At 40.0% G+C, this 12,414-nt stretch overlaps 1 protein-coding gene across 2 annotated transcripts in view; it reads right to left on the bottom strand.

Annotated features, from left to right (window-relative positions):
* lonp2 (lon peptidase 2, peroxisomal) overlaps positions 1 to 12,179 on the bottom strand; it is a 32,353-nt gene extending 20,174 nt beyond the window's left edge. For both annotated transcript variants that reach the window (XM_061821680.1, XM_061821681.1), the window contains exons 1-7: positions 11,589 to 12,179; positions 9,532 to 9,667; positions 9,247 to 9,357; positions 7,791 to 7,922; positions 4,365 to 4,487; positions 4,148 to 4,299; positions 1,977 to 2,071 (exon numbers count right to left, since the gene is read on the bottom strand). In XM_061821680.1, the coding sequence (XP_061677664.1) occupies positions 1,977 to 2,071; positions 4,148 to 4,299; positions 4,365 to 4,487; positions 7,791 to 7,922; positions 9,247 to 9,357; positions 9,532 to 9,667; positions 11,589 to 11,821 (982 nt within the window). In that variant the 5' untranslated portion in view covers positions 11,822 to 12,179. The remainder of the gene's footprint in view (positions 1 to 1,976; positions 2,072 to 4,147; positions 4,300 to 4,364; positions 4,488 to 7,790; positions 7,923 to 9,246; positions 9,358 to 9,531; positions 9,668 to 11,588) is intronic.
* Between the last annotated feature and the right edge of the window lie 235 nt (positions 12,180 to 12,414).

Below are 12,414 nucleotides of genomic sequence, written 5' to 3'. Positions count from 1 at the left end.
AGCAGACTTCACATGTGGACATGCAAAGAGAGATGTCACCGGAAGCATGCAATAAAGTGTGCGACTGTATTAAAAAATAAAACATTTAAAACATTTTTATCGGATATCATTTCCGAATTAGGAGGAGAGTAATTTCTAGATATTCTGGTAGTGGACATCAGTGAGCTGTTTTTTTGGAGGGACATTCATGCGATTTTGCAAAAGGACTTTCAGATGGATATTAAGTTCAAATTATTGTCAATATATTTTGGGGCCTTAGGTTCTGAAAATGTGTTCTGTAATGAAAAATGCTGTATTTGTTTCAGATAGTGAGTAGCGCAAGCAGGAAAGCCTTAACTAGAAATGAAGAACAGAAAAAATAAAACTGTAGATGAATGGATTGACATTGTTAATGATGTATTTAAGATGAAAAGAAAAACCGATACACTGAGACTTCAAAAGAGAGTAGTGCAAAATACTGTTCCTACTGTGAAACATGGAGGAGGCTCTGTTATGTTCTAGGTCTACTTTGTTGCTTCTGTCAAAGGGTGTCTTTAATCTGTGCAGGAAATCACAACTATCAAAAGTATTCTACAGAGAAACATGCTACCCGATGACTGACAGCTTGGTCTCAGTGCCAGGTCATTGATCTTGCAACAGCATAATGAGCAAAAACAGATAGCTGAAGACACCCAAGAATTGCTCAGAGCAAAACATTTCACAGTTCTCAAGTGGCCTTCCATGAACCCCGATCTAAGTCCTGTTGAACATCTGTAGAATGATCTGAAATATGCCGTCTGGAGAAAGCCCCTTTCAAACCTGGAGCAGTTTGCTAATGTAGAGTCAGTCAAAATAACTGCTGCATTGTCTTTGTTCAGGCCTGTTTCATTAGTTTATTTTTTAAATCATTGTGTTGAACTACGATTGGAAAGCAATGTCTGATCTTCAATGGTTAATATTCATTACATTTGTATTTATTACCTTTTGTCAGATTCAAGTTACTGCTGTGACAACTTTAAGTTTTTCTTTCATTAAGAAACAATTTTATCCATATGAGCACTTTAAGCCATTGCATGCCAGAAATTTTCAGAAAAGACAACTCCTTAAATTGCCAGACATTTTTAGAGCCATACTGATTTTTCAAGAACCACAGAGTATTATGCTCTTCTATTATCAATCACTCCATTTTGTGAGAACCTTATCCTAAATTGCCCTTACAAGTAATTGTGAGAGTGAATGGTTGTTTGTTTCTATGTGCCCTGCTGTTGGGTGGCAACCAGTTCAGAATGTATCCTCCCTCCAGCCCAAACTGTCCAGCATATTCATCATACACATCAAATCAAATCTACCAAATGAAAGAACAGAAGTTGGAGTTTTTTTTTTTTTTTTTACTGTTGTCTGGTAATCAGCAGTAGAACATAAGAAGGTTTAACATAATTCAGACAATTTTATTAGGAATAGGAATTTTTTTTTCTTAAACAAAACATGTAAGAGACAGTGACTTTAATATTTTTTTGCTTTCCTGACTTTTGTAATTAGGACTGTAAAGATTTCATATCGAAACCGAAAATCAAACTCCTGCTCCTATGTCATCACAAAAATGGCAGCTCTGTGACACGATCTCACAATTGTGTGTCTCCACACTTTGGCCGAGTTGGGAGGCTACATTCTCCATTCAGCTTTAGTTCAACCTGCTTTTAGACACACTGGCCATTAAGCTGCACAAGTGAGCCAATGGTTACTCTTTCGCGGTGCTAAAAATAGTGAAAAAAATGCAAACATATAGCAAAAGGAGGTCAAATAAACAAGTTTACAGTATGAACACTAATACACTACTACTGTTACTACTAATTAATTAGCAGCACTTTTGCAACATGGTTCCATCTCACAGCCACCTCTGATCTTTCTAATACTCCTTGCTTTGAAGCTGTTCTCTAAAATTGGTTTGCATAAGCAAATGACATTGGAGCAATTGCTATAATTCAAATGTTATTTACCTTTGGTACTTTTGTTCCATGGTAGCTCTACCATCAAGTCCAAGTATGTTCTCGTGAGGGCATATTCAGGCATGGATTGCGGCATCTTCTTCAATCTATATAAAGATGAAAATGTCATGTCATTTTTTTTTTTTTTTTTTAACCAGGACTCACGCAACAGTACCAGACAAATACTACAATAAATGTTGTTTTTGTGGGGTTTCTTTCCCCATTTTTGTTGCTTTTTTTGTTGTGTTTAAATAAATGAGAACAGGAATCTCAGCTATGCTCATGGTCATCCCACATTCACTAAGACCCTCACATCACAAATCAGTTTATTATGCCAAAGTTCATCTGTTCTTGTTTTTTTGGGTGTTGTCTTGCATTGCTCCTCTTTGTAGCTTCCTCTGTTAGATCCCATTAACTCTTCTATAAAAAAAAAAAAAAAAAAAAAAAAATCACCATGTGGGTTGCTTTGTGCTTGAGTTCGGGGAAAACAAAAGCCTGTCATTTTTCCTAAATGTTATACAGATAAAAAGTGATGTGGTGCCTCTGCCAAGTCAAAAAGTAGATTTAATCACGCTGTAATTTCAAACTACGCTGAACTGGAAGTGTCGCCAGCGTCACTCCCATCCTCTACTTACATCCTAAATTAATGACATTTTCATTTAACCCATACAAGCAACATAAGTACAGCGGAACGATCAGGGTTAGGATAATAATAATCAAAAGCTTTTAACTTGGGAGTGGAGACTTAGTTGCACAGATGCTCACAGTGGACTGCGAACACCGCTGAACGAACAAGAAAACCTTCTGCAACATTCGACACAGTGTGACATATGACGCTAGCTAGCCAACTAGCTTGCCAGAAAGGAGTCAGCTAGTTCCAGGCAGCGTGGGTTTGTGCATTATACAGCACTGAGTGGGGTGCATAACCAACCCGGGTTCTACTTCTGGCCAAGGTAAGGCGAAGGATCCTGGTCAAAACAAGTCATTTTAACTCAAATAAATACTTTTCCTGAGAGAAGCAGAACACAAAACACTCTCACATACTCTCTTTCGAATTCAATAGACAGTTTTCAAATAGTCGTATTGGATTTTTTAGTCATTGGACAATGGCAATTCTTTATTTTATAGTATAAGGAGTAACAATTTGCGCCTGGTTCAAAAGTCAACACGATTAATGAATCAGGATTTAGAGAGTGACTACAAATTCATCAATGACCTCCACTTGAATTTTGTGCAGTCAGCATGGCAGTCCACCAGGCTGCTTTGGTGACATGTTTGCTTTAAACCCTTTTCATACAAACCGAAATTTCAGGAAAAATCCTCATTTTATCTTTATATTTATCAGCTGAATAAATGGTACATCCAAAGAAAGCCTCTAGCTGGAACTACTCATATTAAGTGAAGCCTGGATTTAAACACTGTTCCCAGGAGTATTCCTATGAAGTCAAATAGTCTTTTCTGATCTTAGATTTGGTTGTTTTTTCAAAAACAACATTCCCCACTGGGTGCAATTATATCTGGATTAATTTGATCGAGAGTCAGGTGACATGGTAGTGAAGTGGTCAGCATGACTGCCTCACATTTGAGAAGTTCATCGTTTAACTCTTAGCTCTGGACTTCTTGTGTGGAGAGAGCATATTCTGCTATACTTCTGTGGGTTTTTTGCAGCTAGTCTTGCTTCATCCCAGATTCTAAAATCACCTATACTGGTTTAAACAAAGACTCAAAATTGTCCATAGGTGTGAATGTGAGTGTAAATGATGGTCTATCTCTAGATGTGCCCTATTAAAGACTGGTACTCAGTATCGAGCATACCCTCTTCTCCATAATCGACTGGAACAGGATCCGCCTCCCCGTGACTCTGAACAGGATGAGGGTTGTGGAGAATAGATTGACCGCAGAGTAATAAAACGAGCTATTCAAATTCCATATTCATTTCAAAGCCTAAATTAGATTTAAAACCCCACCACTTTCCCCAAAACCAAACAAAACAAACCACAGTTACCATTAAAGACCTAATTAAGTAAATCAGGCCTCAGGAAGGATCAGTGCAAGACTACTCCAGGGGTTCAAATTCAGTTCAAATCTATTTAATACAATGAATTAACATCTTGAAATCGCAATGAGTGGAAGCACGTTGCTGTGTGAGGATTATATAAAAGTTTCTATAATGATAGTCACACCTTTTGAGCTCTTTTAAGCAAACTCGGAGAGCTGCGTATGGCATGTTAGCCCCATGAACTTTCTTCTCTAGGGAGGGTGTATCATCATCATCGTCCTCAACTTCTTCATTCAGACTGAAATGACGGCCTGGAAACACCCCCCCTTTGCGCACCTGGCGAGAGTAGAAATGTGGTCAATAATAATGCTCTTGACTGCAGATGTTCATGTGCTTGTTACCTTCTTTTCTGGGCCAGGCATCGTTCTCCTTGTTTTCTGCAGCAGTTTAAGTCCTTCTATCTGTCTGGTCAGCATGGGCAAAGTTTTCTTAAAACGCTCCTCCAAGCTAACGGCGTCCAGGACCTTAAAAGTTCAGTTGCAAATGTTGTGTACCACCGATCAATGAATGTGTACAACTTTTTTATAACCTCTAGGTAGTGGTGGCATATTGGAATTAAAATGTACAATTTTTCATAACCTCTAGACAATGGCAGTTTCTTCAATTTTCCGGAATATCTATGTATGACAATTGACTTTTGACAATTTTTTGGGGGAAAAAAATTAGCATTATACACCAGAATTTCCGGAAACGTACACTGGCTATGAATTAATGTGGTTGGATTGGAGGTAGTAATCGTAGGCAAAGAACGGCAGCAACGTTTCCATCGGACAGCCCAGGGGCAGCTGTGGTTACATAAGTAGCTTACCACCATCAGGTGTGACAGTGGAGTGGATGAATCACATGTGAATTATTTTTAACGTGAAAAGGTTCTGTGCTCAAACCTCGGCTCTGGCCCTCCTGTCCCTCCCTGAGCGTGAGTTTTCTCCCGGTACTCTTGGTACTCACAGCTGAAGACTCCAAATTATCAAGAGGTGTGAATGTGAGCGTAAATGGTAAAATGTCTAAATGTGCACTGCGATTGACAGGCAATCAGTCTAGGGTGGCAATCAGTCACCAGCGACCCTAATGGGGACAAGTCCTGCTAAAAATGAATGAAACTACAACCTCAATTCCAATGAAGTTGGGACGTTGTGTTTAACAAATAAAAACAGAATATAGGGATTTGCATATGATACTCAAACTATATTTAATTGACTACTCTACAAAGACAAGATTTTTATTGTTCGAACTGATAAACTTTGTTTTTAATCAAATAATCCTTAATTTAAAATTAATATTTTATAATAAAAGTTTATGGCTGATACACGTTCCGAAAAAAAGATGGGATAGGGTCATGTTTATCACTGTCTTACATCACCTTTTCATTTTAAGTCTTCTTCTTTGTTTCCTTTCGGCTTGTCCCGTTAGGGGTCGCCACAGCGTGTAATTTTTTTCCATCTATGCCTATCTCGTGCATCTTCCTCCCTTAACACCCACTGTCCTCATGTCCTCCCTCACAACATCCATCAACCTTTTCGTTTGGTCTTCCTGTCGCTCTTTTGTGTGGCAGCTCCATCCACAGCACCCTTCTACCAATATACTCACTCTATCGCCTCTGGACATGTGCAAACCATCGAAGTCTGCTCTAACCTCGTCTCCAAAACATCCAACTTTGGCTGTCTCTCTAATGAGCTCATTTCTAATCCTATCCAACCTGCTCACTCCTAGAGAGAACCTCAACATCTTCATTTCTGTCACCTCCAGTTCTGCTTCCTGTTGTCTCTTCAGTGCCACCATCTCTAATCCGTACATTCATTCACATTTTCTTTTAACAACATTTAATAAATATTTGGGAACTGAGGAAACTAAATGTTGAAGTTTTCAAGTTGGAATTCTTCCCCATTGTTGGTTCAACACTCCAGGGTCTCTGTTGTCGTATTTTATGCTTCGTAATGCGTCACACATTTTCAGTGGGAGACAGGTCTGGACTGCAGGCACCACATTCTCGTAACCACACTCTTTTACTACCAGGAAACACTGTTGTAACACGTGCAATGTGGTTGGGTATTGTCTTGCTGAAATTAAGCAGGGGGATCCATGAAAAAGACATTGGTTAGAAGTCAGCATATGTTTCTCCAAAACTTGTATGTGCTTTTTAGAATTAATGGCGCTTTCACAGATGTCCAAATTACCCGTGCCACTGGGACTCACTCAGCCCCATACTATCACAGATGCTGGCTTTTGAACTTTGCATCCATAACAGTCCAGATGGTTGTTTTCTTCTTTGGCCCGGAGGACACAACATCCACAATTTCCCAAAACAATTTGAAATGTAGACTTGTTGGACCACAGAACACTTCTTTATTTTGTATCAGTCCATCCTTTTTGAGCTCAGGCTGAGAGAAACCAGCGCCGTTTCTAGGTGTTGTTGCTAAATGGTTTTTACTTTGCATAGTAGAGTTTTACATTGCACTTACAGATGTAGCGCCAAACTGTATTTAACTGACATTGGTTTTCTGAAGTGTTCTTAAGCCCATGTGGTGATAGCTTTTACACATTAATGTGGGTTTGTTATGCAGTGCCCCCTGAAGGATCCAAGGTCACGGGCATTAAATGTTGGTTTTCAGCCTTGCCGCTTACATGCAATGGTTTTTCCAGATTCTCTGGAACTAGAAGAGAATATCTCACAATCAAGTGAAACAACCGGGGCAAAATTACCCTATCGTTTCGAGCCATATTTAGATGATATGCGGATCACTTCTAACTAACAACATACTCGCCGACAGTATGTAGCATACTCAGGAGGACCCACGCCATGGGAAACTTCGGTGGTCGGTTGGGGGAGAGCACCTTTCTCCTGCCGCACGTGGCCCAACCACCTCCCCGCCCGATCCACCTCTGCGGCGGCGACAAAAAACAGCGCCCAGAGCCCGGAGCGAACACGAAAAACGCCGCCCGCAGCCGCGCACATCGACACATTTAGTACCGCTGACTTATGTAATTTATTAAGTTACTATAACGCGGATCTTTTGTTACTTCTGAGAGCATTACATCGTACCCCCAACTAATATTTTTTTTAGTAGCTCTATACACATTTACCTGTCATTTGGAACCCACGAAGCTCTCGTCCTTTGCACTTGCGCAATCCATTTTTCACGACGAACCGGGTGTGTTGAAAACATGTGAAGAGTGAATCCATCCTCCCGAGTGTTCGAGCAAATCCAGCAATACAACGAGATGGCATTTTGGCCAACACGCAAGAAAAAAAAAGCTACTTTCGCTCCAGTAAAACAGGTATAAACACGAAACCGCCAGTGTGAGCTTGTGTAAAAAAACGTCACTTCCTGCTTCTTCTCCAAAGTGAATGCCTTGAGAGGATTTTCATGGCAGGAGATACAAAAATCCAGATACGACATCGTGGCATGTGGTGAAAAAATGGATGCGTCCATTCCGGCTGCTTTTTTTTTTTTTTTTAAATTAAAAACATACTAAATATCATGCCATACGTGCCGGTGGGACTTCAATGTTCTCAGTCTTTTTTGCCACCTGCCCCAGCTTTTTGGAATGTCTTGCAGCCATAAAATTCAAAGTTAAAGATTATCTGCTAATTTTTTAAAATGAGTTTTAACATTGAAAATACATTTTTTGCAGAGTATTCAATTACATTTAACTTGAACATTATTTACAAATCATTGCATTGTGTTTTTATTTAACACAATGTCCCAAATTCATTGGAATTGGGGTTGTAATATGAACTGAATTTTCACATCCAGGATTCAGCTCACCTGTAATTTCTCCGTGTTTGAGGTGTGGATCATGGAAGCGACAACATCAGGCAGAGTTTCCTGGGGAAGGCTGTCCAAAAGACGTCTGAATTTGGCCACTACTGGAACAGACATGTCCAGCATACCTAACAACTACATACATGCAAACAGAATTAGTATCACTGTTGGGGATTGTTAAAGGTCAAGTGTCATCCCTAAACATTCTAAAATAGATATCGTAATGAAAAATACATGTAACATTATTCACTTCAAATGTCTATAAGAAAAAATAAATATGAGCGGAGAGCTCGTCACCCATGCGCAAAGTTATGTGTCACTCGACATCCAAGTGGTCGCCATATTGGCTGCATCTCCTGCCCGTTACGTCACCCCAGACATCCGCCATTGAAAACAAGCTGTGGCCCCTACTGTGGGAGACGAACACGCCCCTTCTGACACGGAAGCTCTTCTCAAAGAAGAGAACATCTCACAACCGAGTGAAGTTACCGGGGCAATAGTGCCTTCTTGTTTCGAGCCATATTTAGATGATATGCAGACCACGGCCAAACTTCCTCCCCGTCCAATCCACTTCTGCGGTGGAGATGAGCCACCGTGGCCCAGCGCCACAATTAGCCACCCCGGACGACAAGGCCAGCAGCCGGCTCAGAGGCTGTCCTTCAGCGGCTGCTGAATGGAAGCCTTCCGATGCGGATATCGACACATTTAACACCCCTGATTTACAGATTAAGCCCTCCCCAAACTATTGTTTTTTTTTTTTCATTAGCTGTGTACACACCTACCTGTCATTTGGAACCCACGAAGCTCTCGTCCTTTGCACCCGTACAATCCATTTTTCACGATGAACCGGGTCTCTTGGATACTTATGAAGGGTAAATCCATCCTCCCAAGTGTTCGAGCAATATCCAGTAATGCAACAAGCCGGCATTTTAGCTAACTCGAAGGAACAACGAGTTACCTTCCCGCAGGTAAAATTAATAGAAACAAACAGGTCTGCTTGAGGGCGCTCCTGCCCCATATATCACTTCCTGCTTCTTCTCGAAAAAAAAAAACCCTCGAGAGGATTTTCATGGCGGGAGTTACAAAAAGCCACATACGTCAAAATCATGTTTTGTGGTTAAAAAAGGCATGGGACCATACCGGCTGCCGTTTTTTCATAAATAACATACTAAAAATCATGCATTTCATGACAGTGGCCCTTTAAAAATATGTAATCCAATCAATCATTGTATGTCACTGCTGTAAATGCACTTTTGAAGCTGTAGATGTTTTATAATGAACACCTGAATGACGAAGGAGAAAAATAAAACCCAACCTTCACAGTCCAGCTCAGTCTTTACTCGCTGCCAACAGCGAGGTCCACTGTAATGCAAATTATTCCTGCCCTACAAAACTGTAAATCACGACACGCACAAATAATAAAACACAACTAGATCAATGTCCTAAAAACAACACACACCTCTAGAGCTGTCTGGTAGAATTTTTGGGACAACTCCTGCAGCTCTCCATCTTCTGCTGTGACACCCTCTGCCGAGGTGGTGTAACGCTCCAGTTTATCCAACTGCTCCACCTGCAAATTTGCGACAGAGCCATAACATTCATATGGATGTGTGCAATTGTACAAGACAAGTCTCCTCTCCCATGCCTCACAGACTTTTTAATTTACACCTCAGTAATCTTGGTTATACTTTTACATAGATACACTACACAGGAATGTCATACAAAGCAATTAATATCTTTTCACCTCTGCCAAAACAAAGGGTCGTTCAGTCAACAGGCTTGACACGCTAAAGCGGCACAATCCAGTGATGAGTAGTGTATAGTGCGGCTTTGGCCAGTTACTGCCCACTACTTGTACTGTGATCCCGGCTGTACCAATCCTGCACACAAAGAGAGGTCATTTAAGTCAAAGGAAGTCAGCTATACAGATAAATAAAACTTTTTAAAAGTAGCCTAACATAAAATAAAATAAAAAGTAGCCTTTAGGCATTGCTCAGATATGTAAACACCAAAGGCATGAAAAAGGTGACCCCAAAAAAAAATAAATACATTGTAGAGGAGGTCTGGGGGGGAATCCCCAAGGCTCACGCAGAGAATGTTTTTCATTTCAACATAAATTAAGCAATCTGGAAGAGTGAACACTACAGTAAGGCAAAATAAAAACATTTTCTTTACGCAGAAAATCCTTTATTTACACCATTGAAGTACTTGTTGATTTATGTACGAATTAAATTTGCCTCCTTACGTTGCTTTTTTGTGTTGCCCTCCAACTTGAGCCAAACCCATCTCCTCCTCCAGACGTTGCCAACTTACATACATTTGCCACACTACATTTGACTTTATCGTCCGTAAACTAATTTGACAAATAATGGCACGTATCCTACTTCATACAAGATGTACGAGTGGATCAACTCTTGTCGCAGAGGTTCCATGTGCTTCACTCCTCCACTTGGACCATAACCAGAGTCACGACCTGTAGCACCACATTACGGAAATACAAAAGACTGGTGCAACAAATACAACATGGGTTGATTTTCTAATCAAAAATGTCGCTTAAATCTAAGAGCAGCAATGGAGGCTGTCCATTCCAGATGTGGGTAGGTAGAGTAGCCAAATATTGTCCTCAAATAAGAAAACTGTTACTTGACAATTATGTGACTCAAGTAACAGTAAAAAGCGGTCCTCAAAAAGATACTTGGACAAAAGTAAAAACAACAGACCGAAATAATTACGAGTACCCAGTAAATATTTTGATTCTTTGAAATCACAGCAACAACACGAGACTAAAACCTAGAACATACAGGCACGCATGCGAACCAAAATACCGCTTTTCTGCCCAACTCTGGAATAAATGACTCCAATTTTAATGTATCTTTAAATGAGAAAAATAAAACGTCAGTCGAGCATCATGAGAAATTCCAGAGAAGTTCTGAGGATTTCACTTCACATAGCTTAGTCACTTTTACAAATAGTTCAAGCCCGAGGAAGTCAGTGGTGGAGATTCGTCTTTTGAAGATCAGGATAATTCATTCAGTGAAGCAATTTCAAGCAAGCAGAAATAACTCAGTGCTCTGGGCAAAATCTTCACAAACATTTTCTGTTTCAAATTCAGCTTTTTTTCCTCACTAAGGTAAGTTGCTGTATATTAGCTGTTCAATAAAAAAAAAAAGATACGTCAAGAGAATGTTTTTCCCCCACACAAACCACATGAGAAGTATAGAAAGTAGATGAACGATTGTTCAACATGGCCTTGTGATAGGTTAAAGTCCATCTTTGTGTGCTTGGCTGGGTTGAATGACTCAGCCCTAGATTTGTCCACAACAAAATACATACCGTTAAATAAAACAACATGTAAGAGGCTTAAATAGATGTGAAAACATGTAGTTTTACATGGCAAAGTATTGCAGTTACGCGTGTAGCCTACCTTTATGGTAAAATTACGGCTGGGAGCAGAAAGAGCAGCTCCACCAGTACATTAAGCACTGCCTTTACAAAGATTACACCTGCCATCGGATAAGTATTAATAATTAAGAAGAAAAAAAACATGTACTTGTGTGGCTGAAGTTTCTCTGTGTTTTAAATTACAACCGTAAAAATATTAAGTGAATACCTCTCAAACGAATCAATATCAGCGAAGGGATGACATACATTATTATTATTTTTTTTTTTGTACAGCTATTAACGCTACCTAATCTTGTTTCTATTTACTTTTATTGGCTACTTGTGAAGTCAAGAGTACTCAGTCAAGAGCTTTAACGTAGCGTCACTCACGCCTCTCAACTATGTGATTGTCAACTTTACTTGTGCAATGCGGGAAGGTCATCCGTATCCTTCGCAGGGTCTCTGGTGTTGGGAATCACTCCAATGATGGTGCTTTTGAGCGAAGTCCCTTTGAGGAGACGGTGCTTGATCATGTGCATGTTCCGAGGAGTATCGACGTTGAAGCGGACGGTCGAGCCCGGGAGCAGCACCCCTTCGTGGGTCAGGAGCAACGGAAGACGGCTCGGCATCGTCATTCCGCCCAAGGAGGCCATTTTATCCAAGTATTTCGACACTTGCTTCAAAAGTGACCCTATATGATTACGTTGTCGAGTACCACCAATCTCAAACTCGGGTTAAATCGGAAATATTCAAAATCTCCTTTAGCTGTCAAAACTTTCCAGCAACGGGAAGTAAAATCATTTCGTTCTTTCCTTTTTTCAAAGTAAAACCATGACGGACAAGCAGTTTCGATGCAACGGGAAAATATTCCATCATTATTTTTGTTTTACCTTGATACTAACTCAAAATATATTACACGTTTTTTACTTTACATGACTTAAAAATATATATTTATGTGTTTTGTTTCCTCCCTAAACCTTAATTTCCTGTATACATCCGTATTTACCACGGCAACTCGTAAGGGGAAAAAAGAGCATACACCTTTTGCTATTTTTTTTTTACAGTGTATCTGATAAATGTTTGTGTGTGAGCGAGTGAAAGTGAATAATTTTGCAGCTATGACTATGTTTCAGCTTTTGAAAATAAACAGTTTACCACCGATTGAATTTTCACTGTGGCAAAATCAACTAAATTGTGGGAGTGAACGCTTACTGCTCTTCATGGAAACCATAAAGTCAGTACTCAT

This window comes from Syngnathoides biaculeatus, chromosome 6 (assembly GCF_019802595.1).
Source record: "Syngnathoides biaculeatus isolate LvHL_M chromosome 6, ASM1980259v1, whole genome shotgun sequence".
NCBI lineage: Eukaryota > Metazoa > Chordata > Actinopteri > Syngnathiformes > Syngnathidae > Syngnathoides > Syngnathoides biaculeatus.
The sequence above is the reverse complement of the archived record's forward strand: the minus strand, read 5'-3'. Positions and strand labels throughout refer to the sequence as shown.